Source organism: Nyctereutes procyonoides, unplaced genomic scaffold, assembly GCF_905146905.1.
Source record: "Nyctereutes procyonoides isolate TBG_1078 unplaced genomic scaffold, NYPRO_anot_genome, whole genome shotgun sequence".
In the NCBI taxonomy this organism is placed as follows: domain Eukaryota; kingdom Metazoa; phylum Chordata; class Mammalia; order Carnivora; family Canidae; genus Nyctereutes; species Nyctereutes procyonoides.
This window is the reverse complement of record NW_026575020.1, coordinates 14,832,382-14,859,179: the sequence shown is the minus strand read 5'-3', so window position 1 is coordinate 14,859,179 and position 26,798 is coordinate 14,832,382. Positions and strand designations below refer to the sequence as shown.

The 26,798-nt window shown below is 46.4% G+C and overlaps 1 protein-coding gene across 1 annotated transcript; it reads right to left on the bottom strand.

The window, feature by feature from the left end:
* Positions 1–332: 332 nt before the first annotated feature.
* LPO (lactoperoxidase) lies at positions 333–26,149 on the bottom strand. The gene is made up of 13 exons (XM_055331964.1): positions 26,090–26,149; positions 22,232–22,309; positions 21,031–21,118; positions 16,426–16,586; positions 15,167–15,284; positions 14,396–14,525; positions 13,483–13,689; positions 11,909–12,233; positions 10,102–10,262; positions 3,172–3,424; positions 2,123–2,296; positions 731–968; positions 333–540 (listed from the first exon to the last, which is right to left on the bottom strand). The coding sequence occupies exons 2-13, from the start codon at positions 22,305–22,307 to the stop codon at positions 333–335; spliced, it is 2,139 nt and encodes a 712-aa protein (XP_055187939.1). The 5' UTR covers positions 22,308–22,309; positions 26,090–26,149.
* Positions 26,150–26,798: the final 649 nt, after the last annotated feature.

Here is a 26,798-nt window from a genome sequence, read left to right as displayed (position 1 = left end):
GAAAGAAGAGGAGGAAAGATAAGAGTGCAAAGATCATGATGGCTTCAGCCAAGACTTGTTGCAGGGAGAGGATGGGTGACATCTGCAGACAGAGGGGATGGTATGGGAGCAGCAGGATTTGGGTGGAACAGCTGGAAAGGCTGAGGCACTGGCCTTGGGCTCAAGCGAGGTACGCATCTGAAGAGTATAAAGAAACTCGGTTGAAAAGAAGGGCTGGTGTGGGGAGTGGAGCTCTAAGGCACTGAGTCACTGAACTTGCTCTTGCTTGAAATGACATCAAGGACCAAAGGGAGCACTACTGCATAGTGTGGGAGGTTGGGAAACCTGCGCCCCTAATCCTCCACCGAGGCCCAGGGTGAAAGATCCAGCTTGTCAATGGCTGAGCAATCCACAAAGCCTTCGGGGTAGTTGTTGGCCTGGAATGGGTCCCGTGGGACCTTGGTGATGTAAGTGTTGTCGCAGACAAGGCGCGAGAAGGATATTTTCCGTAGAGCGTCCCGCTGCTTCTCCGTGAAGACCCCAGGGTTCTCCCACCAGAATCTGCAGAGACAGAAACAGGGTCTGTCCACACAGCCCAGCTGGACCACCCCCATCCCCTTACTGTGCCACAGGAGAAAGAAGGAGGTCACTGGGAACACTCTGAGGTCTGGACTGGTTCTCACATGAGACTTTGGGATACCCATGGAGAAGGGTCAGCTCTCCCTGGCCCTCCTCATGACGTCTCACTTGCCTGTCTCCATCACGAATCTGCTGGAACTGCTTTCCCAGGAGGCAGGCCAGGAGAGATCCCACCCGGCCCCTCTCTACCTGGGGCTCAGCAACACCCCCAACCCAGATGTCGATGTTGTCAGGGGTCCCATAGAGATCCAGTAACTTCTTAGCCAGCCTCCTGTTCTTCAGTACAGCATCCAGCTCCTTCAGGGTCTGGGGCTGTGGGAGGTCACAGAAGCCTCTCCAGGAGTTGTACCCTAGGGCAGAGAGGTGGAAGCTGCCTCATTTCGGGGGCTTCTCATCCACACCCCACCCCCTTGTGGACTTACTGCTCCAGCTCCATCAGCCCCAGAAAGTCTGGACTCGGGGCACCTGGGTGGCTCAGTGATTGAGCATCTGCCTTTGCCTCAGGGCGTGATCCCAGGGTTCTGGGATCGAGTCCTGCATGGGGCTCCCCTCCGGAAGCCTGCTTCTCCTTCTGCCTATGTCTCTCCTCTCTCTGTGTCTCTCATGAATAAATAAATAAATAAATAAAATCTCAAAAAAAAAAAAAAAGAAAGTCTGGACTCATACCCTGGGACAAGGTAGGCAGGGCTCCATTGTTTTATACTTGTGGGACTTAAGACTTGAGAGGACTAGCAGGCTCTATGGTGTGTTCTATGGGTCCAGACACTATTCTAAGCATTGTACAAATATGTAAACTGAAGAATAGAGATGTTAAGTAACTTGCCTAAGGTTACATAATTAGAAATGGCACAGCTGGGATTTGAACCCAGGCAGTATGGCTCTTAATTGTTACATTGAATTGCCTTTCTTGGGTATAAAAGGAAGGTCCAATAGTCATTGGTTTCTCTCTCTCTTCTCCTTTCTTAATGTTTATCTGGGCTTTTATTTATTTTTTTTAAATCTTTATTTTATTTTTTTTAAATTTTTATTTTATTTTCATTTATTTATGATAGTCACACACACACACACACACAGAGAGAGAGAGAGAGAGAGGCAGAGACACAGGCAGAGGGAGAAGCAGGCTCCATACACCGGGAGCCCGACGTGGGATTTGATCCAGGGTCTCCAGGATCGCGCCCTGGGCCAAAGGCAGGTGCCAAACCGCTGCGCCACCCAGGGATCCCTTATCTGGGCTTTTAAACTGGTTTTACAAGTCAGTTTTTGGCCCCCCCATTCCTTTGAGGAGTTCCAAGATGGTTCTAGATATGTACTACTCTTTTCCCTGCATTAGAGAGAATGGAAGAATTCCATTTCACAGAACAACAGAATGAATTTTTAAAAACTGGCATCTCTGTTTTCTGTTTTAGAATTGGTCAGATCCCCAGGGTTATCGAAGAGAGCCCCCAGGAACCCCAGAAAGTAACTAAAAGTTCCCTGAGCCAGGCAGGCCTGCATGCCCTCTCACCAGGCATCCCGTGGTCCCGGCAACGCTGGATGTTGATGGCGGCCAGGTCAAAGCCGTGAATCTTGTGAGTCGGCTGGAAAAGTTTGTTGCGCAGCTCTCTTGTCATCATTTTATTCTGACTAATCAGCTTGGAATTCTTGGCTAGCAGGCCCCTGATCAGAGGGTCAATTCCACCTGCAAGGGAGACCCAGAGACCATCCTGGGGAGGTGGGTAGGGGGAGGCCATCTTCCACTGCTGGCTCCTTCCCCCACTAGAGGATTCCTCTCAAGCTGGGAGCCAAGAGAGAAGAGCCAGGGGCAGCCTGCAGGGAGCGCTGGGGTCAGGACAGTCTAGACTGCTGCGGAGTGGGGATGGGAAGAAAGGGGCATTCCTGGGACCTTGGCAGGAATAGAAGTAAGCTTCAGGAGTTTTTTTTGAGCTCTAGCTCAGAGAGTCGGCTCCTTCTCTTTCCATATGTTCCCCCGAGGAACTCTGAAGCATGGGAAGAGGTAGCAGAAGTCTACAGAGAATGGCTGTGACTCATCAGGCCTTAAGTAAAGCCAGTTTCAACACAGCCTGGCCCAGGAAAAAGGGGGGCCAGGCCCAACCTCTGGCACTTGATGGAGGTGGTGGAAGGACTTAGAGGAGGCAATTGCAAAAAAAAAACAAAAAACAATTTATTTAACAAACCCATGAATTCTTTCTGCAAGGGTCAGAGAAGCCTGTGGCGGGGAAAGCCCAGGTACCTTGGAGGTCAGAAGAGAAGAGAAAGAATAATACTAAAATTTATTGACCACCTCCTGTGAGTTAGAAACCATTAGGTTTCCTGTGAGTTAGCACCATAGGGTGCTTTCCACATATACACCACTTAATCTTCTGTACGCCCTAGTGTGATAGGTATCATTGTTGTCCCTGTTTTACAAATGAGGAAACTAAGGCTCAGTGAGGTGAATTCACTTGCCCCAGGTCACACGGGAAGATCCTGGGGTCTGATTTCTATGGCAGGCTTCCCTAGAAGCAGGCCGCAGAGTGAGACGCTAGGTGACCGTGCTTCCCTAAAAGGACGTACCATCTTTGACTATCCTCCAGGTGTTAAAGAAGAGGGTGTGCAGGGGGAGCTCTGATTCTGGACCCCATGGTTGATAGTTCTCATCCAGGCGGGACAGAGTGGAGGGGACCTCCAAGTGGCCAAAGCGGAAGGCAAAGGTGAAGACATTGGAAATTCGGGGGTCAGCAGATTTGTTATAGCCTTGGTAAGGAGGGATCCACTTCTGCATCTCATCACCGAGCACCATGGGTAGGTAGTCCCTAAAGGTGGTAATCTGAGGGCAGAAACATGTCATGAGCAAAAGGTGTAAGAAACACTTAAATCTCTGCAGAGTGAGGTTGGAGGAAGCTTCAGTCAAGAGGGATGAATAGCCAAAAATCTAGAAGGGCAACTGGATAGCATATGTGCCCATTTCCCTTCCTGTGACCATGGCAGACATTGGCTAATTGATCATGACATTCTTTCTGCTGGTTGGTCATCATTCATCTCAACACAGGCTTTACTGATCAGTCATTTGAATTGGCACTAGATTGTCATCTCTGCTCTAGGTCTATGACCTTGAAGCTAAAGTGACAGTCCTTGTATGTCACTTTAACATAACGATGTCACATCATTCAACTTCTCCTTGAGGTCCAGGGCAAAAGGAATGACGATCTACAGGAATGACGAACTACAGGAATGATTCACAGGGTAAATTCACCTAATCTCCAATTTTGAAACAAATGGTGCACCATGGAGAGAGCAGTTTGGGCATCTGTTTTACTCAAAGAGATGAACTAACACACATAGAAAAAAATTTGAAAAAATAATGGCACCATGTAACGCAGTAATTATATTAATTTTTTATTTTCTAATCTTTGTCTATACAATACATATCTTTACACACTTGTAATCCTAGAGAATATATACTTTTGTATTCTGCTTTTTCACTTAAAGTTTCTCATGTCTCTACCTAGCTCACAATTATTATGTAGTTAAACGTGCATAATATTTGATTGCATTCATGGATCCTTCTCTTACTGTTTTACTTTTAGATTGCTTCCAATTTGTTCAGCAGCATAAACTGTGGAGATTTCCTCTGAGTTTCCTCAGAGGAAAGAGACAGAAACTTGCCTCTGGCCATAGTGGACTGGCCCAGCTGCAGCACCAGCCCAAGCTGGTTAGTCAGAGCTCATGCTCAGGAATTCAGATTTTGGATGCAGCTATTCTAGACTGTGTCTGATGGTGCGTGGTCTGAAGGGACAGGTGGGGCCATATGGGTGATCGTTTGCTACCATTTGTAGAAAAGCAGAGAAAATCTGTCTGAAGACAGAGACAGAGAAACACGGAAAGAAGGAGAGAGAAAGAGAGAGAGAGAGACAGAGAGAGAGAGAGAGAGAGAGAGAGACAGAGAGAGAGAGAGAAGAACAACAGAGAGTGGAGAAAGGCATGGAGAAAGAGAGACAGAGCTGCCCTAATTCTAGATGGTTTCCAGTCTCTGGCTCTACCCCTTGCTTAGACCCAACTATACTGCCTGCTCTGCGGTTCCAGGAGAAACCTGTGTCTATTTGACATATGTATAGGATTGAACCAACACTAAACATCTGAACTAGCCTGAATGGGCATTTTTTTCTTATAGTCCAATAAGCCTTGTTATGGATGGAAGTGTGTCCCCTTCTAAAGTCATATGTTGAAGTCCTAACCCCCATTGTGATTGTTTTTGGACATAGGACCTATAAAGAGGTATTTGAAGTTGAATGAGGTCATAAGGCTGGGGCCCTCATCCAATAGTCCTGGTGTCCTTATAAGACGAGAGAGAGACACCAGGGAGCTGCACACACAAAGGAAAGACCATGTGAGGACACAGAGGAAAGGCGGCAGCCATCTGCAAACCAAGGGGAGAGGCCTGAGGAGAAACCAAAACTGCTGACACCCTGGTCTTGGACTTCTAGCCTCCAGGAGAAAATAAATTTCTGTTGTTTAAGCCACCCAGTATATGATATTTTATTGCAGTAGCCCAAGCAAACTAATATAAACCTTAATTCATATTTTTACTTTACTTTTCATTCTTTGGATGATTTCCTACAAACATCTCCAGCAGCATGATTTCTGGGTTCAATTAAAAATAATTATTGAATTATGGAGATTTGGAGAAGAAATAGATGGAGATTTATCTCTTTGATGATTAAAACTATGTCCATGGGGCTTCTGGTTCCAGAACAAGATGGAGGAGACTCATTTTTCCCTAATCTTCTATGCTAAATATAAATACCCGCCCCCCAGGAAATTATTCGATAGACAACATAAATAGACTTCCAAAGCGAGAAAGAAGGTGGATTTACTGGTGACCTCAGGGCATGAGGAATGATTGAGCTACCAAAACGTTGAGCTTCTATTTGTCCCCAGACTGGGTACAGGAGAGGCTGGCAACCCGGAACCTTCAGTAGGAAGAGACAAAAAGAGCCAAAGAAAGCCTATTCTTTCTCCCCAAAGGACTGGGACAGGAGGAGCCCAGCAGAGCCTCCGTGGAGAGCCCCCCAGATGACTCCACAACCCAAGCCCTTAGCCATTCCAGCCCTCGATCCACACCTCAAGCTGGCAGGTGGTCCAACATGACTACAACGGTGGTAGCAGTGAAACTCCATGTCTCTCTGTTCTTCAATCAACAGCATATAGAGACCAAGTGCAATGGCTTCTGCTCCCCTAGAAGTTTGCCCAACAAAAGAAGGCAGCCAGGAAAATGCCTTCCTGCCTTGTAGACAACATTAGTAGGCACTGAATGGGAACCCTAGAGGTACGAGAAAGAATGAAGCAGACCAGAATAGAATTGCAAGGACTCAGGAAACTAAACTGTCATTGGAACTAAAGCCCACAAAGGTAATTACTAAAATGTCTAGGATGTAATTGAAAATCACTCAACACCAAGAACCAGGAAAGCCACAGTTTGAATGAGAAAAGATAATTAACTAATGCCAATACCTACATGAATCAGGCACTGAGGTTATCTGATAAAGATTTTAATGCAGTTTCATAAAAATTCTTCAATAAATATGTCACCTTGAAACAAAAAACAGACCATGTCAGCAAAAAAGTAGAATTTATAAAAAAGAAATGCTGAAATTATAGAACTGAAAAATACAAACTAAAATTAAAAACTTATTAGGAAGACCCAGCAGTAGCATGGAGAAAACAGGGTAGAATTGAAGATGGATCAATAAAATTTACTTAACCAAAGCAACTAGAGAAAATAAACAAAACAAACACTTCAAACAAACCAGAACCTCGGGGGTCTGTGGGACAATAACAAAAAGTCTAAAATTCCTATTAATGGAATCCCAGAAATAGAGGAGAAAGGAGTAGGGCTGAAAAAGGATTTGAAGAAATAATGCCTGGAAACATCCCCAAATTGGTGAAAGACATATACTTAGAGATTCAAGAGGATGAATGAATACCAAATATAATAAACCCAAAGAAATCTACTCCAAAATGCGTTATAATTTCATTTCTCAAAACTAAACACAAGAGTCTTAAATACTGCCAAAAAGAAATGACACATTATAAGTGAACACAATGTGAATAACGGGGAGCTTCTCATCTGAAACCATGGACACCAGAAGGAAGAGGCACAGCATTTTCCAAGTGGTGAAAGAAACCAGAAGGAAGAGCAAAGTAAACCCAAAGCAAGCAGAATAGGCTAAAGAAGAAAAGTCATATTAATGAAGACAGACTATTTGACAGAATTCAACATCTATTCATGATGAAAACTCTCCATACACTAGGAACAGAGCGGAATCTCCTCAACCTCATAAAGAGCATCCACACATCCACAGAAGATTTACAATGAACATTACACTTAATGGTGAAAGATTGAATGTCTTCCCTCTAAGATTAGAAAGATGAGGATGTCTGTTCTCTCCACTCTTATTCAACACTATACTAGGAATTATAGCCACTGAAACAGGGCAAGAGAAAGGAATTTTTAAAACATGTAGATTACAAAAGGAGAAATACAGCTGTCTTTATTTATGGATGACATGATTGTCTGTGTAGAAAACTCTAAGGAATCCACGGAAGAACTCTTAGAACTGAGTGAGTTCAGCAAGGCCAGGATACAGGATCAGCATACAAAAATCAATTACATTTTTATGCACCGATGAACAAGTAGAAACTAAGTAAAAAATGTAATACCATTTGTCACTCCTCCAAGGAAAATGAAATACTCAGGTGTAAACCTAACAAAAGATGTACAGGGTCTGTATGATAAAAATTACCAAATGCTGATGAAATACAGCAAAGAAAACCTGAACACCTAGACATACTGCATTTATAAATTGGAATACTCAACATTGCAAAGATGTCAGGTCTCCCTAAATTTTAATGCAATTCCTATCAAATTTCAGCAAAGTTTTTTTTTTGGTAAATGTAGATAAGCTTATTTTTAAAATATATAGGAAAAGGAAAAGACCTGGAATAGTCAAAACAATTTGGAAAAAGGATAAAGTGGGAAGAACCATGGCTCCCAGGATAAGTCTTACTGTATAGCCATAGTAAATACTGGGGCTAGTATAGGAATAGACATATAGATTAATAGAACAGAATAGATAATTCAGAAATAAATTCATATAAAAATGCCTAAACACTTTATGATAAGGGAGCAAAAGCAATTCAATAGAGGAGGGATAGCCTTTTCAAAAAATGGTGCTGGAGCAGTTGGATATCCATAGGCCAAAGAAAAGGAGCCTCACCTTAAACCTTACACTTTATACAAAAATTAATCCCCAGTGGATCATGGACTTAATTGGAAAACCTAAAACTATGAAGCCTCTAGGAAAAACTAGAGAAAAGATCTAGGACTAGAGAAAGAGTTCTGAGACTGGACACCAAAAGCACAACCCATGAAAGAATACCAAACACAATAAATCCAAAGAAGTCTACTCCAAGATGCATTATAATTAAATTTCTGAAAACTAAACACAGAAGTCTTAAGTACTGCCAGAGAGAACTGATGCATTATCTATAAATTAACACCAAAAAAGAAAAAAAGGTATTAATTAGACCTCATCACCATTAAAAACTCTTATCCTACAACAGATTCTGTTAAGAGGATGAGAGATTGGGGATAGATATTTACAGTCACATATGTGACAGAGGACTTGTATCTAGAGTATATAAAGAACCCTCAAACCTTAACATTAAAAGATAATACATATGAAAATACTGAAAATATATGAACAAATATTTTACTGAAGAGGATATACAGATAACAAGCACAGGAAAATATGTTCGACATGATTAGCCATTAGAGAAATGCAAATTAATACCACAATGAAGGGGTGCCTGGTGGCTCAGTCAGTTAAGTGTCTGCCTTCTGCTCAGCTCATGATCTCAGGGTCCTGGGATGGAGCCCGCGTCAGGCTCCCTGCTCAGTGGGGAGCCTGCTTCTCCCTTTACCCCTCTGCCCCTACTCTTACTCACTCTCTCCCTCTCTCTCTCCTCTCTCTCAAATAAAAAAATATTTTTAAAAACCCACAATGAATGTTGTTACTACATACCTATCAGAAAGAGTAAAAGAAAAACCAATGATGACGGGATGTCAGGGTGGCTCAGCAGTTGAGTGTCTGTCTTTGGCTCAGGTCGTGATCCCAAGGTCCTGGGATCAAGTCCCACATCTGCCTCCCCACAGGGAGCCTGGTTCTCCCTCTGCCTGGGTCTCTGCCTCTTTCTCTCTGTGTCTCTCATGAATATATAAACAAAATCTTTAAAACAAACAAACACAATGATGACAACAAACAATGGCCAGGTTGCAGAGACAACTGGGTCACTCATACACTGCTGGTGAGGACATAAAATGGTACAGATACTCAGGAAAATAGATTGGCAGTTCCTTTTAAAACTAAAAATGGACTCTTGATATGACCCAGCAATTGCATTTGTGGGCACATATCCCAGAGAATGAACAGCTTATTTTCATGTAGAAATGAATACACAAATGTCCACAGCAGCTTCATTCCTAATGGCCCCAAACTGGAAACAATTCAAATTTCCTTTAATGGGTGATGGTTAAATCAACTACAGAATACTACTCAGCAACAAAAAGGAAGGGACTTTACACCTGCAACAGCCTGGATGGACCTTGGGCAATTATGCCAAATGTAAGGAGCCAATCTCAAAAAGATACATATTGCATGGTTTCATCTACCTAACATTCGCGAAATAACATAACTGTGCAGATGTAGAGTAGATCAGTGATTGCCAAGGGATAGGGACCTGGAAGGGGAAGTGTGGATGTGGCTATAAGAAGGTAGAAGGAGAGAGTCTTGTGGTGATGGTAGAGTGAAGTATCTTTATTGTGGTGGTGGTGGTTACATGAAACTACCCAAGTGATGACACACACACATACACACACACACTCACCCCCATACACACATACACATACACACGCACATTCGCGATTGCATTTCTAACTGGTGAAATGCAAATAAGACCTATGGTCTGTGTCATTGTTAATGTCCTGCTTTTGATGTTGTACCAAAGTCATGCAAAACATTAGCACTGGGGGAGGCTGGGTGCATGTACTGTTTGTTTGCTTACAACTTCCTAAGAATCTGTACTTACTTCAAAATAAAATGCTTAAAGAATATGTGCATGGTTAATTTTAGTCAGTCAGGCAATCCACTATAGCAATGGACTATGCCTGTGACATGGGGCTTAGGTGTTGAGAATTTATGAAGAAGCTAATCCAACCGAAATAACTCACCTAGCTGCTATGCAACATTCCCAGGAGTGATGGAGACTGATCAATATACAAATAATTCTCCAACACTCTGAATCCAGGGATTCATTTTGGGGCAGAGAAAAGCATGAGACAGTGGAGGTATGGAGAATAGAGAAGATAGCTAGAGGTGTGATGACAGGCAGAGCCGGGGCGGCAGCCAGGTGGGCATGGGAGGCAGTGCTCCTGGGCTTCCATACCTGCACAAAGGCTCCCAGGATCTTCCGGGCTTCCTGGTAGAGCTTCTCTCCATCCCACTGAGGATTGAGTCTCTTTAGTTCTATTGCCAGCCGGTTGTGCTCCCGGAGAAAGAGAGTGTGGGAAGAGGCCAGCAAGATCTGCTCCGAGGCTCGGGAATCTCCTGAAAGCCCAGAAGGCAGGAAAGTTGGTTCCCCAGGAGCAGCCTCAGAACCCAGTAAGCTGCACAAAAAAAATAGATGACAGTGTCCCCGAGGGGCCCTCCCCTAAGGCCTCCTTCCAGTTTACCTAAGGTAAGTCAAGTGGAAAGGGATTGGGGTTGGGATTCATAGGTTTTAATCTCAGCTCCACACACACTATATTTTCAGCTGTGTCACTTTGGACAAGTTACTTGGCACTTCTAAGCCTCAGTCTCTGTATCTGTGAGAATTGGGATAATAAGGCTGACCACACAAGATTGCACTAAAAACTACAGATGACATTAAAAAGTAAAATTTTGCTAATTACAATCCCAACTGCCCTCTAAAGTGGGGTAGTAAAAAGAAAGAGGGCCTTTTTGTGCGGAGCAACTTTGAAAGTTTTAGGAATGCAAGTTTAAGGACAGGAGCCTGGGTAGGGTCGAATTTCTCTGTGTAATAATGGGAGAAGAATCTAGAGACGGGGGTGGGGGGTGGGGGGGGGTGGGGGGGGTGGCAATGCGAGAGAGGAAAGAGGGGAAGAACAGGGTCAGTTAACTGGCAGAAGAGCAGATATTTCACAAGGAGACATCTTGTGTCTTCTAATCTTCAGGAAAAGTCTATTAAATTCACAAATGCTCAGCCTTAGTGGATACTTTTGTGGAAAACAGGAAAGGGTTCAGTTTTGTATCTGGATTGATATGAGATATATGTGAACACAGAATCCAAGAGATCTACCCAAGAGATCTGAGCCTATGAACTGGCTTCCTGCCATGTCTGGGCTGGGCAAGGGGTTTGTCCTGCAGAGGAAATTTTTGGAAGAGGAAAGGTCTCCAGAAGCCCAAGGCATGAGGGCAGACCAGAAGGGCAAGGATATAGGCCCCCAGAATGAACAAAATTGGGGGGCTTTGGTTGTGCACAGGTTGTACGGAGTAGGGGCTTTATGCTGAGTTTATGAAAAGCCTTAAAAATATGCATTCCTCTTAATCTAGAACTTCCTTCTCTAGCAAGTTATCTTAATAAAATCATTAAAAATGAGTGGAAAGATTCATCCAGAAGGATGCTCATTACCGAAAAAACCGCAATAAATCACAGAAAAACTAGGAATAATTTAAAGGCTTCCAAGTAGGGTTGATAAAATAAATTATGATAATATATGTCATGGAATATCAGGCAGCCAGTAAACATCATATTGTAGAAGAATAATTAACGATGTGATATATTAAGTGACAACATCAGGTTATAGAACATAACTGATAGTATAACCCCCCCATTACGTAAAACAGTATAGAACTATAGCTATGATTTTTAAAAAATCCTAGAAAGATGGCCATTAAAAATGTTAAGAATGATTATCTGTGGGTGGTGGGGTTTTGTGGATTTTCTTATTTGTGTATCTCTGGACTTAATCTTTTTTTTTTTTTATAGTGAACACATGTTCTTAGATTTTGTATTCATCTGGGCCCTTCTGACAGTCCTGGACCAGTGCCAGAGGCAGTGGGGGCTTGGTGTGCATTTTTTTCCGGAAGACAAATGAGAAGAAGCAGTGGTAAAGCCTCCCTGGAAGCTGCCTAGTAGCCTCCTGAAGTTTTTCTGGTCTCTCTCTGCTCCTGTGGTCCCAGCCTAGACTCACCTGCCAGGAAGCAGGGCACTCGGGCAGTGGTGTTGATGAACTCACAGGGGCTTGGCTTCTTGACGTCAAAGGGCAGGTAAGCCAGCCCATGGTCATGGATCTCCTGATTCACAGCCATGAGGCCCAGGGGGCTGCTGAGGTTTCGAAGGCGGTTGGCCAGGCTGGGCTCAGGACCGTACACAAGGCTGGCATCCAGGAAGGAGGTCAGAGCGTTAATCTGATCTCGAGCCAGGGACTGGTAAGGTGGAGTGGGGCAGACGAACCCAGCTCGGAAGAAAGGCATGCACTTGCCTTGAGTCCTCAACTTGGGGTCATTGGGAGGGAACTGTGGAGAGATCAGGGGGTAGGTGACTGGGCAGAGGTGGCACAGTTGGAACCTGACAACCTCTCCCTAGGGTGGGTCTGGATGCAGCTGGCAAAGATGCTGATGGAGCCCTCCTGGGACCCTGGGACCAGACACTGACTCCAGATGCCTCCTGCTGATGCTGTATATCCTGGACCACAATGCCCTGAAATTCATTACATCCTATTATGTAAAAGGGTTGAGGGGAATCATTCAGTCTTTCATAGCAAAAGTTCCACATTTTTGGTGAGGAAGGAGGCCTGAGATCCCTATTCAGGGAAGCAGGAGTGAGATAGGAAAGGCTTTGTTAGTAATTATTAACAACAGCTACCATTCACTTATTTTGGATCTAACATGTGCTGTGTGTTATCCATACCTTATCTCTCTTTGGTCCTCAAAAATTGTGAGTTAGATAATTCAGTTCCATTCTACATGTGAGAAAATTGAGGCCTGGAAAGGTTAAGTAATTTGTCTAAGAACTTGGAAACTGGAAGGAAGATCTATGGGATTCAGATCTCGATGGACCTCAGTCCACAGCTCATGTTCTTTATACCACAGCAACATAGCCCTGATTTGTTTCAGTGAATAAATCACTAATTGTAAAATTCACAAATAAGAAGAAAACAGGGCACCGTTGCATGTTCTCTCTATTCCTGCTGGAAATCCCCACAAACCCCTGTTCTCACTCGGATTCATCCATCAAATTGCAGCTCTTTCAGGGAGTAGCCTTCCCAGACTTCAGGGTGACTTCCCAGATAGCAGTGTTTTACAAATTTCACTGTGTATAAAACTAATCTCCTGGGGATCTTGATATAACATAGATTTTGTTTCCCAATGTCAGGGATGAGGCGTGAGGTTTTACATTCCTAATAAGCCCCTAGGTGATGCCAATACTGCTGGGCCAGCCACATAGAGGATCCTCCCCAGAGTTTCCCAACTTTGCCATTAGTGATTACTTGTCCATTTCCCACACAGGCTCTTTGTCTTTGAGGAAAGGAATGGTGTCTTTGCCACCTTTGAAACCCCAGTGTTTAGTGCACTGCCTGGCATGAAGTAGATAACTAATGTCCATTTATGGAATAAATGGATGGGTGAATGAATGGATGTATGAGGTTCAGGAAGCTGTCAAATCAGCATTGGAGATCTATCACGAGACCTTGGCTGCCCAGCTGGGAATGTCTGCTCCTTCGGGGAGGCATGGAGTTTGTCACTCACCACGGCAGGGGCCTACCATGATGGGGAAGCAGTTGTCTCCTTGGACACAGTACTTGTCACACTGTGCTTTGGAGTACTCGCTGCTCCCCAGCTCCGTGTCGGGGGCAAAGTCCAGGTCATGGTCCACAATTTGACCCCACTGCATGAAGAGCAAGGACCTGTTTTGGTCCAGAACACCCCTGTCATTCAGGGAGTCTATAATCTTGTTGGATACCTCACGGGCCTAAAGACGGAGAGAGAAGGGGAGGAAGGATTGGAGGAAAAAGTGCTTTGAGGAGTCATACTCGCCTGCGGTTTATTGTGTACCCAGGGTATAACGGGTACATTTAATCCTCATGACAAGTTTGTGAGGTGGGTGGCATTACACATAATCTGTAGGTGAGGACACCAAGTCCTTGAGAGGCCAAGCCAGTTCCCAACAGTCGTGCAGCTACAAAAGGGGTAGGGATGGGCCTGAACGCGGGTCTCTGTGACTCGATGGCTTGCAAGGCCAGTGCCCTTTCCACCATGGAAAGGGAGAATGAAGACAGGATCCTTCTCAAGTGTCACCGTGTGCCAGGTGTCTGGCATTGGAGAGGGGCTCCGGGAAGGGGCTGCCAACTCAGATGAGGCCAACAGATAGGACCTCCGGGCAAACAACAGATGAAGCACCCCAGGGGCTGGGGATGGGGTAAGCGCGGGCAGGATGGGGCAGGGAGGCCATCTGCCCGGGAGACCCCAGGGTGTCAGGCCGCGACCACCACGTGGCCGGCCTCCGGCCTCCGGGCTCTGCTGCCCTCTAGTGGCACTTTGGGGAAATGTCCAAATCTCCCTGTCGCGCCCCCGGGCCTCGCACCCATTTCGGCTTCCCGTCGGCGCGCGCTCCGCTCCGAGGGCGCCCCCGCCGCTTCTGCTCGCGGCTCGCGCCCGCCCCGGCCGCGCGCGCTCACCAGCGGGAGCGGGAAGCCGTTCCGCGTGCTCCCCGGCGTCCACCCGAAGGGCAGGGAGAGCCCGTCCTCGTACTCCGCGGGCAGCCAGCGCGCCAGCGCCCTGTTGGCGGCGCCCAGCGCGGGCTTCCTCCTGGAACCGAGCAAGACCCGCGCTCAGCCTGGGCCGGGCGGCCGCGGGCTACGCTTCTCGGCCGAGCGGGTCCCGGCGGAGCGGGGGGGCCCGGGGGGCCCGGGGGGAGGAGCGGAAGCCTCCGCCCGCGGGAGGGGGGCGCGCAGGGGGCGCCTCTCAAATGTGGGGTTTCTGAACTGCGCGCGGGGGAAGGCGCCCGGCTGCGCTGCGGGTGGCATCGGGGGCCCTTCAGGGGAGGCGGAAGTTGGCGCGCCTGGGGGCCAGTCGGTTAAGCGGCTGCCGGTGGTTCAGGTGTGGTCCTGGAGTCCGGGGATCCGGTCCGCGTCGGGCTCCCTGCTCAGCGGGGCGTGTGCTCCTCCCCCACCCCACCCCGCTCCTCTCCCTCTCCTCCTCCCCCACTCATGCTCAAGTGCTCTGTCCCTCTCTCGAATAAATAAATAAAATCTTGGAGGAGGAGGAAGTTCCGGGAGGGTTCCGGGAGAGTTCCGACAGAAGGGTTTCGGTGGGCCCCAGGCCCAGGAGGGTAAGGCAGTGGCAGTTCTGCCGGGAAGCCCCCCCCCCCCGCCGCCCCCACCTCGGTTGGGTCGGACGCGGCTGGGTGAGCGGGTGGCTGCCCGCCGCACCTACTCATGCCCACTCGCCTGTTATTACAATCTCCTGTGATGGTTCGGTAAGGACTGTCCTTGTCACAATTCACCACAGCCACAGGGGCACCACAGCCCACCTCCCAAGACAGTGCAGTCAAGTCCAGGTTGGGGTCTGAAACAGAAGGGACGCCCAAGGGGTTGAGTTCTTTCTCCATTCTGGGGCACTGGCGGGAGGCAGGAAACGGAAACCAGAGGTGAACTTAGATTTCTTGGAATACATGTCTCTGTTCTAGTTTAGCCAATTCTCAGGTGACGTCTTGTTCAATCCTGACAACTCATTAAGGCAAGAATTTTAATTCCCGTTTTACAGATGAGAAACTGAGACCACAGTGCCGGAGAGACTTGCCCAGGGCCATACAGATAGTAATTGTGAAAGTCCTCAGAATTGTAAATGATTCTTTGTTTATCAGGTCATTCAATTCATGAGATCTTTCTTTTAGAATGAATATACCCCCTGAAAGGTTAAGCACCTGTTAGTACGAATTAGTTCGATAAGACAGATTTTCTTCTTTAGATGCTTCACTGGCATCTAAAGTATCAAGCAAACAGGAATCTAAGGAAGATGTTGGGAAGGAACAGAGAATTTGCCCACGCAGGAATTTGCCCAAATCCTAGGGAGTTATCTTTCCCGACTTGATGTTTTCTCAGGGAGAACCTGCAGCCTCTTCCTCTGGTCTAGACCAAACCCCTTCCTTTCTGACCCTCCAGGAGCTGTGACATTTGGTAGGGGGTGGGAGTGGAGGGGTTGGAGGAGGTCATGATCAATCCATTAGTTCATTGTTTCAGCTCCACATTACCCCAAACAAGATGGAAATCTCATCTCCTGTGACCTAATCCCAGTAAATCCCCCTGATACAGGTGGCTTAAATGTCTCCTTTACAGGTGGTAGAGGTGGCATTGTGGTTTGGGACAGGGAGCCCATGTTTATTGACTTTAGTACTTCCTCTGGACAGAGGCCTTACAGATGGCATTATACAAAGAGCATGAATATCTCCTCATTTGGATTTGGCAATGTGACCATGCTGGGCCTGCGTTCGTTTCTCTGCAAAAAAAAAAAAAAAACGTCCCATGCTGGCCCAGCTGTCCTCTCTGCACTCCTTGCTCTACAGGTCTGTGATTCTGAGAAGGGAGAGCTGAGAGTGCCCATCCCAGGAGGTGCTCCTAATAGGGAATGCAGTTTTTGGTGGCCCCCATTCTCTCCTGCAGGGAGATGGCCCTTTCCTGCTGTCAGAGGGTCAGTGGGTTTTCTGTACCTGTGGCATTGGTCAAGGCCACAATCTGCCTTAGCCTCTTTAAGGACTCCTCCCACACCTGTCCGTTGCGGATGGCTGTACGTGCCCGGCCTTTGGCATGTTTGAGGTACTCCGAGAGCTGTCGAGTGGTGGGCCCTTCGGAGCTCATAGCAGTCTTCAGCCTGCAGTGGAGAGCAATGGGAGAGTCAGGACCAAGCCCTCCAGCTCCAACCCTGTGGAAGAGGTGTGAAGTGACAGGTGTCTGGGGAGGAGCCGCAGGTGTGTGTGGGGGGGGGGCAGCACACAGGAGACAAGCACGCCCTGTGCTCTTTTCTCACTCTTTCCCCTAATGCCTCTGGAAAATCTCTTCTGGGAGGAGGAAACATTTTTATGTGTCTGGTTCTCAGAAAGGGCAGGCAGATGAAGGTGAGCACTTCCTGAATTAGAATCAGAGGCTTGGGGCTCCTGGATGGCTTAGCAGTTGAGCGTCTGCCTTTGGCTCAGGACGTGATCCAGGGGTCCTGGGATTGAGTCCTGCATCACACTCCCCACAGGGAGCCTGCTTTTCCCCCTGCCTATGTCTCTGCCTCTTTTGGTGTGTCTCTCATGAATAAATAAATAAAGTCTTAAAAAAAAAAATCGGAGGCTTGTAGCTGTGCTGGCCAGGTCAGAGTCAACTGGGGAAACTTAAAAACACCCAAGCCCTGGATATACTGATACAGACTAAGGAACTTCTAGAAATAACAGGCATAGTGGGCCTGTAGTTCTTCCACTGGAAACATCCTTAATTTCATCTGGCCCTAGAATTAGTGTGAAGTTTGCTTAGATGTGGGCTGTAGCATCATGCCTCTTGCTGGCCATTTTTGGGGCAAGATGTTCAGCCTTTTTACTCTTAATTTCCAATGTGTAAAACGAGAAGCCCAAATCCCTGCTCCTAAGAAGTTTGTGACAACACAGAGTGCTTATTGCAAGTTGGTATCAGAAAAGTCCCCCCATGAGAATCCCCCACCCCATCCCTGTGCCTCAGTCTCCTTGGGTGGAAGAAGGAAGGGTTCTGTGAGATTATGTCTATGGCTCTAGACTCTGAAATGTTGGAAGTGGCTCAAATTCTCACAAAATATAGCTCTATTTTGAGGGTACCATTCACTGCCTGCAATACCTGGCCTGTCACTATGGATCAGGTTCTTAGCTGTTCCAAGAGTGAGATGCATGATGTCTCAGCTAAGGGACTTCCTGGGCAAACGGGACAGGCATAAGGACGACTGTGATGATTGCGCTCCAATCAGCAGGCCTACCCCCAATCAGCCTCCCCCAACCACAATAAAAAAGAACCCAAGAAAAGAAACCAGACTGTCTTTTGGCTGCTGTTGCAAGAGACAGTATGGCCCAGTGGCCCAGAGCACTGTGCTGTCCAATATGATGACCGCTAACCAGGCATGGCTATTTAAATGGAACTTCATTAAAATGAAATTAAATTTAGTTCCTTATTGGAACGAGCCACATTTTAAGTGCTCAGTAACCATAGTTAGTGGTTCCTGTATCGGATGGCACAGATATAGAAAATTTCAGCATCACACAAAGTTCTATCAGCTAGCAGTGGCCTAGAGTTTGAGCTTAGTAAGCAAGAAGGTACCCTGGCTGTTTTGACTCCTGCCACTTACTAGTTGTGTGCCTCTGCGCAAGTTACTCAACTTCCCTGTACCCAGTTTCCCTATCCATAAAATGAGGATAAGGACAGTAACCTTAGGTTGAACCAGGCTATTTGATCATTTCACCTCAACAACAAGCTATTTCATGTAGTTGGAGTCAGCACTTCATAGAATTTGGGGGAGGAAGAAATGTAAAGCATCTAGAGCTGCATCTGGCATAGAATAAGCACTCAGGGTGTGTTAGCATCAGCACCACCATCCTCATGAGCCAGCACCCAAAGGGTTCTCCACCCCATAAACAAGGTGAGTTGTTGGGCCTTGTAGGGCTCCATCTGGAAGGTCCCACGCAAGGTTTCTCATGCTGCCTTCTGTCCTCCTCTGCCCTGAGCTCTGTGTGGCTCTTCTGATGGAATGCTGATTCCCTGGAGACTTACCTCCTACTTTGCTCAGGGCTCGGTTCCATGGGGGCAGTCAGGGTTTGGGAAGAGGTCTTTATCCATCTCCATACCTCCACCCTCACCCTAGCCACCATCACCTCTCATTTAGACAGCTGCCACAGCCTCCTGACTGGGCCCTTGCCCTTATTCCCATTCCTTTCCCCATCTCCTGACCATGCCCCACACAGCTGCTGCAGTGAACTTTTTAGGAGAGGCAAACCATGCCACTCTGATTAAAACACTTCATCGACTCACCCTGGGACCTGGATGAATCCATCAGTTTACTGCACACATGCTCCTATGTGCCTTAACTGACTCTGTCTAGTTCCAAAACATTTCCGTCACCCCCAAAGGAGACTGCATACCCATTAAGTAGTCATTTCCAATTTCTCCCCTGCTTCCTACCTCCTCACCACACCCATCAGCCACTAATCTGCTTTCTGACTTTATGGCCCTCAGGATCCACCTCTCTCTTTCACCTGTATGTGCTGCCCCTCACCTACCACTTCCACCAGCATTGGCCTTCTTTCTGTTTCCCGAGCCCCCTAAGCTCTTTCCTGCCTTTGCACCTTTGCCTTTGCCCCTCCCAGACCCTGGTATGCTATCCCCCTGGCTCTCTACATGGCTAGCTGCTTCTCATCCTCCACCAGGCTTCCTTGATCCCTGACCTAGAGTAACTGTTTGCTCTGTTTATTCTCTTCACTATCCTGTTCACAAATCATGACTCTTTGGATTGTTTGTGTCATGTAATGAGATGTTAATGTGTGATTCTTTATGTCTTTGTGAGGCCCCTAAGTCCAAGAACTAACCAGTGGGGATGAATTCCAAAGTGGGGCTGGTCATCCTGTACACAACCTGCAAAGGAGGTGATGAACACTGATTTTGTGGCTTTTACTGTATCCCCACCTTGGGGCTAGAAAAGGATTGAAGTTAAGGAGGGAAAGAGATTTTTCATTTGGAGATGGTTCCTGAAATGCCAGGCACTTCACTACTGCCACCATGGGGCTTCTTCTGTGCTTTAATTCTGGTGACAAGGATCTCAAAAGGAGGGCTTGATTGTGTGTCCTAGAGTCCTGGCCAGTGGTTGATATCTGCCCAAAGAGCCTAAAGAAGTGCTGTCTGGCTCTGTGCACCTGATAGAATTTGCCAGACAGGGCATCCCTGGGCAAAATCCACATATCCTCTGGCAGCAGGGCAAAGCTTTTAGTCTTCTGAAGCCTGCTTAAAAGAGACCTGGCTCAAGAGGGTATGGGGAGGTGAGAGAGTAAGCCAGATACTTCTAGGCTAATGGTTGGCAGTGTAAGCTACTGGCCAGAGACTTCTCTGGGTCAGGTTGCTGGCAGCAGAATCTCTGAGAGAGCTGACAAGTGCCCAAGGTGGGGAAGAGCTTCTGACTCCCACAAAGCACTAAGTTATGAGGTGACTTAGACCTTGCTCTCTGGGATCTCTCCTCCCTTCCCCAGCCTAACCCCTAAAGAATCAGAAGCCTGTGCTGAGGGAAAGGGAGCAGCCCAGAAAAGAGGGATGAGCCGACTGTGCTCCCTTTTCTCACTGAAGCCTAACATAGCTTTGAGCTGAGGGAGGCAAGAAACTCTGGGCTTTGCCTTCTTACGCTGACATTTGAATTCCTGAAAGGACACTGTTCTTGGGACTAGAAGTGACCAGAGCACATATTGTCATCCAAAAGTCAGGATAAACAGTTTTGGGACTGCTTAAGAGTTCATTCAAAGGCCAAGGAGGAAGGAAGCCTCCATTCTAGTGCAAAGGGACAGCAAGAGGAAGGAATAAGGCTGCCTTCTGCTCAACACAATGGTTATTCTTGTTTGTCTGGCTTTAGCTGGATGGGCTTCCTGAGGGCAGGGATGCAGTCTGCATTGCTTATTTTGGAGATCCCAACCCCTACATGTGATTGGACGGTGGCTCACTCTGCTGGTGACCCCTGTGGGGGTCACCAAGCACCCTTGGATCTTTTTATGGGGTTGGGGTGCTGTGTCCCTAGCTGCCCTGGATGCAGCTGCTGAGGACTCACACCTGAACCCTACTTGTGTGATTACTAGCCAATCCTTGCTTAACTTCCTCCTTCGACCTCTGCAACTCGCCCCCTCACTTCATTTACAGCTTTCCTGAGAGCACTTCTTAATAAGTCACCTGCACATGAATCTACGTCTCAGTTCCTACTTCTAGGGAATTGGACCTACGTCAGTCAATATGAGTTGAATGAATGGAGAAATTCTACCTACAAGCTTTTTGAGACTCTGAAACGCATGACCCCGGGAAACATTCAGCTATGTGGAAGAAAGTGCTTATAGGATTAGATCAGACATCTTCTTCAAGGTGATTTACAGGCTGCGGATTTTAGGACTTGTGGGCTATTACTCTGAGGTGGGGTGGTGGTAGCACAGCTTGTATAACTGCTTTGCTCACTGTCTTGTCAAGGCTGGCCTAGATGTGCTTGTCATTAGCAGGAAGCCTAGGAAGGGAGGTATGCTGTGTGTATGTGTGTGTGTGTGTGTGTGTGTGTGTGTGTGTGTGTCACATACCTGGTCCGGGATTCCAGGAAGGCCTTGTTGACTTCGACCTTGACCTGACTCACAGCATCAGAGATGGCAGCAATCTTGGTGGTCTGTGCTTGGAGGGGAAGGGACAAGGAGCAGAGTATCTGACACCCTTCCTTCGAGGTACCCTCTGCTTCTGTCTCCCTCTTTCTCAGCCATTCCCTCCACCTCTCAAATCTAAGCAGGCAGAAGATCAAGATTAGGACACATTCACAAGAATCTTCAAGGAGAAAAAGCACAGAATGGGAAGAATGCTCTCCGATCCTCCTTAAGATGTCAACATTGCTCCTCAGGAGTCCACTAGAATACCCAGGGATAGAATTAAGCTGTGTGACCATTCAGGTTGATTCGGGCTACTGGGCTGCAGGGATCTTTCTGGTTCTTGATGAGGTAGTTGCTTAAGCAAGTCCATCAAAGGGCTTAGCTGATCTGGGCCCTGAAGTAGAGAAGGGGATGGTATAGGGTAGAGGCAGGATTTCTTGCTTTCACTTGCATTGGAGTCTGGAGCATGGGGGAGAGGCAGGATGCATTCTCTGAACAAAGGAAGTCTACTGGGTTAAATGGTGTCCCATCAAAACACATGTCCAGCCAGGACCTCAGAATGTGACCCTATTTGGAAATAGGGTCTTTGCAGATGTAATTAATTCATAGGAGGTCATAAAGGCACAGGATCAGCGTGAGCAAGAGGAGAGGACACACAGGATACACACAGAGAAGTGTGTGAAGACAGGCAGAGATTGGACTGATGTAGCCATAAGCCAAGGAGTGCCAAGAATTGCTGGGGCCACCAGAAGCTAAGAAGAGGCAAGGAAGGATTCTCCTCTAGAGCCTTCAGAAGAACAGGACCCTGCTGACACTTTGATTTTGAACTTCTAACCTCCCAAAGGATGGGAAAATAAATTTTTGTTGTCTTTTGTTTTGTTTTGTTTTTTAAGATTTGTTTATTCCAAAGAGGGTAGGGGGAGGGCCAGAGAGAGGGGAAGGAAAAAATCCTGAGGCAAAATTCCCACTGAGCATTGAGATCAACGCGGACTCTGTCCCAGGACCTTAAGATCATGACTTGAGCCGAAAGTGAGAGTCGGCCGCTTAACCAACTGAGCCACCCTGGTGCCCCTAAATTTCTGTTGTCTTAAGCCACCCAGTTTGTTATAGTAGTCCCAGGAAACCTATACAGGGGGACACTTACCATTTGTGACCAGTGCTGCAGCCTGGAGCCAGGTCAGGGAAGCTAAAAGAGCTGGGAGATGGAGAAGGACCCGCATTGCTGAAATGAGACCCAGGATCATGTGTGAGCCTTGTAGAGCTCCAATGGGAGCTCTACAGAAAGGGATAGTAAAGCAGAGAAGGCCCAGGGAATAGCAGATGTCCTCATATTGGAGCAGAGAAGGGGAAACTACAATAACTAAGTCAGCATCTACCATCTGTGCAGACCCATGCTAGCTACTGGCAGGATGTGTAAAGAGGCAGTGCTGGAAGGGAAAGAACTCAGGCTTCGGGGTCAAGAGGTCCTGAGGTGTAGTTCTGCATTTGCTATAATAATTAGCTCTGTGGCATCAGGCAGGTTACTTAACATCTCTTGTCCCCTGGCCTGTCAAGTGAGGGGGTCAGACCAAGTGATTCAGGATGTCTGATTCTGCCCTGACAGCCTATGACCTGAAATCCTGCACCCATCTTGTCCCAGGTGTGAGAAATGCTGTTACCAGACCTGGAGCATGTCTTTGGAGTTCTCCTTCCTCCTTCCCCTGAGGATGTGTTGCATCAGACACTCATCTCCTCCCTTCAGAAACCAGCAGGAGCTTCCCACTTCCTCAAAGAGCCAATATGGGAGCACAGGAATGAAAGTTACAACAAAGCTCAGGGTTCCCCCGAGCCCACAGCTGTGTCCCAGTCTGCCAGGAGAGATTCCAGCACTTAGATTAACCACTTCATTGTGCGCTTTAACCCTGGGCCTAAGTCATCAGACTAAAATTCGTGCAGCTTTGTTTGCTGATAATGGGCTTTGGGGCTTAGAGTGTTCATGAGGTTTGGTGGAATAGAACCAAAATATCTTTTGAGGAGCTTCTACCTCCCACCCAAGGGAGCACCCATGGCATGCAGATGGAATGATCCTGTCTGTGCTTAGTCCGTGCTCTTGAAAGACATAGGCTCTTGACACTTGTGAATCTCTTAGATTTCACAAGTGAGTACAGATTCTCCCTTCCATATGCATTCACTGGTTGGACTCCAGAAACACCCCAAGAAGAACATCTCAGACTGGCTGTCCCCTCCATATCTATTAGAAGCTTCCTAAGAGAAATTATGGTTCTGGATCTTTGCCTGAGAGGCCACCCAGGTGGTCTTCTGGACACCCTCCGGATACTCTCCCCTTGAATTAGGCCAGCCCAGAAGAGAACTGTGTATCTAGAGGTAATTTCAGTCCACACTCCCCCAATCTTTCCCTCTGTCCTTTTATGATTCCCTTACCAACTTTTATCTTGTATGAATATATAGTTTGTAAGCTAACTTAGAAAAAAAAGGCAAAGTATAAATATATACCTTTCTGGCCAAGATTCTCCCTGGCACTTTTATTTTTTTTCCAGGAGGAGTTCTCAAATAATTGGCCCTCAGTGAGATCCTGTCTTACACTTCTATGACCCCAAGTAGAACCATAATCCTCCTCTTTGTGACTTGAGGAGACCATTGAGCCAGCAGAAATCTGCCCTTTCAGGAACACAAAGATGATGGCTTTGGAGTAAAAGGTATTTTTAAAAATTCTGGTAAAAGCTTCTAACATAAAATTTACTATCTTAACCATTTTTAACCATCCAGTACAGTAGGGACAAGTATATTCACATTGTTGTACAGCAGATTTCTAGAACTATTTCATCTTGCAAAACTGAAACTCTGTACCCACTGAAGACCAACTCCCTTTTCCCTCTTCTTCTAGCCCCTGGCAACCACCATATCATTGATTTTTAAAGAGGGCTGATGGCCGCACAAGTATTCATTATACTACTCTTTCAATGACTAATAATAGATTAAAAACAAAAAGTAAAAGGTTAGTCTATGGAAAAAAGGCATCATCTGAGATAGATTGAGGAAGAAAAATATAGCTGAAGACATGACAGTTGAGAAATCTGAACAGGAGAAACAACTTTGATGTTCATTTCTCTTCTTTCCTTGGAATCCCCTTTATACTCCCCTCAGTGGGAAGTAGGAGAGGGACCTCAAGGCCAAAGCCAAATTATTTTCCATGTCTTGGCCAACTTCCCTGGTGCATGTGAAGGAAGGATGTAGGACAGAAATCAGAGCCAGGCAAGCAAGTTCATGCCACTGCACTGGAAAAAAGGTGTGCTAAAAGATCCTGGAGGATCTTTGGACCTTGTGGGGACACTGTAGCTGGAGCCAAGCAGGGCAGAGAGTGGACGACATAGGGCTTCAGAGTGTTAAGAGGCCAACAAAAGGCTTCTTTGATGTTTGGATATTTATCTACATTCTTATCATCATGCTAAATGAAGAAATCACTTTCCAAGCCCTTTGGAAGCCTAGAACCTTCCTTGTGGCATGAAGCATTATCTGGAGACAGAGTCACAGTCTCTGCCTCTCTGATGGCAGGCTGGTCCATAATTCCTTGCCTCCACTCACACTGTCTTATGCAGAGCCCTCCCTGCTTGATGTACTATTCATTCTTCAACAACCAGGCCAAATGCCACCTTCTCTATGAAGTATAGCAGATTTCTCCAGGCAAAGTTAAGTCATTCATTTTCCTGTCCTGCCATAGTACTCTAGTCATATCACATATCACTGTTTTCATGTTCTATTCCCCTATCAGACCCTGAGCTCCCCAACAGCTATTTACTTTTGTTTTTTCCTATGCCCAAGCCTATTGTTGGTACATAATAGGTGTTGGGTATATGCTGAATGAATGAAACTCCAAAGGCAGAGAAGTTCAGCATCTGGAGGATGCAGAGGGTGAGGGTTGTGATAGTCCATTAGCCCACACCTTAATGTGCCTGCTATTCACCTGGGACTTTGTTAAATGCACATTAAAAATCAGAAGGTCATAGAAGGGGCTGGAGAGCCTGTACTTCCAACAGGCTCTCAGGAGATGCTGATGCTGCTGGTCTGTAGACCACACTCTGAGTGCAAAGGCCTACCAGAGACTGGCTTTCGGATTTGCTGAGAAGTCACCAAGACAGGCTGCAGGAACACCTGAGAAGGAAAGGAATCAGTAGGATTCTTTTCCATAAGTGACAAGAGCTCTTTGAGGGTGGTGGGTGAGCCAGCAGGAAAACCAACAAACACACCATCATCCCTTGAGCAGCTCCAGGATCAAGAGGAAAATAGTGAACAGAAAATACTTATCAAGATCTTTTCAGAAGAAACAATCCCCAACCTCAGCCACAGGGTTTGGGACACCCAATCACATAAAACACAGTATGATTCAACCTTCATTCTTCCAATGTGAAACCCATCTAATATTGCTCCAATTCATATGTCTTATGGAGATTCAAGTGTCTGCAAGGGCACTGAAAACACCTGGGACTAGACATTCAGGGCTAACTAGATGTTCAGATATGCTATAAATAGCAGGCATTCGATGCTGGAAACAAGATAAAAATCTGAGAGCCCTGGCTCAGCAAACCCTTAAAACACTGCAAAGTTTTCACTGTAGTTTGGAATGTCACATGATAGCACATTGGTCTCAAGAATGCCATATGGAGCATCATTCTGTTACTATTTATCCCCAACTCTGTGTGTTATCTCTTAGGCTTCAGTTTCTAAATGGACGGATGAGAGGTCTATGGTACTTTCTAGCCCTAAGAGTTTATGATTCTGTGCCTGTTTTCAGACTCAGAAAAGCTGCCTTGCCCCTCAATGGATTTAATCACATTCTCTCTTATGCCAAACAGGGATGAATCGCCATAGTGGCAGCCAAATCTGGCACCAGAAAATAGCCAGTGAAGACAAATCCAAATGCAGTAGCAAGATTCTGAGAAGCCTTTAGGAAATTTCATCATCAACTTTGCAGAAGTCAGGAAAGATTAAAGTTAATGAATCTTACCTGCCAAGTGCCTTGGCCTCTGGTGGCAGCCAGCAGAGTTGTTCTGCTTGGAGGAGCTGGTGTTTTATAGCTTCCACCAAGAATTTATTTCTGGGAAAGGCCCAGAAGGAAAGATTTTGAGGGGCTAATGTGGCTAGGAGGAGACATTCAGGTTCAGCAGGAAACACCCTATGACTCCAGGCAAATGCACAAGGAAACTGCGGTGATTGGTTGATGCAATATCACTGACTGAGTAAAGTAGAACCCCTTCTTCTCATTTTCAAGGTTAAATTCATGGTCTGCTGTAGTCATGGACTCCAAACTCTGAGCATGCTTGTTCCTCTTAAGCCCTTTGTGGGATCTTAAAATTAGGAACAATTGAATGGCTCTCTTCCCCATTCATTTATTCACTGCCCTTTGATCATTCCCTTACTTTTCATCCTACTTTGTAGGAGCAGATAGATTTGTCTTTTTGGATTTAAAGCCATTTTAAAATGCTGACTGTTTTTTTGTTTTGTTTTGTTTTGTTTTGTTTTGTTTTGGTTTTTTTTGTCAAAATTTCAAACTACTGTCCCCTTTTTGGCCACCAAAGAGGTGAGAACTCTGGACTTGTTGCCAGAGTGGTAGATTAAGTCCCTGCTTCTGTCATATGGTTCTGGGCAAGTCATTCCATCTTCTGGTATGTCACATTCTCTAGTTACAAAATTTATAGTTGGTTTGGATGATTATT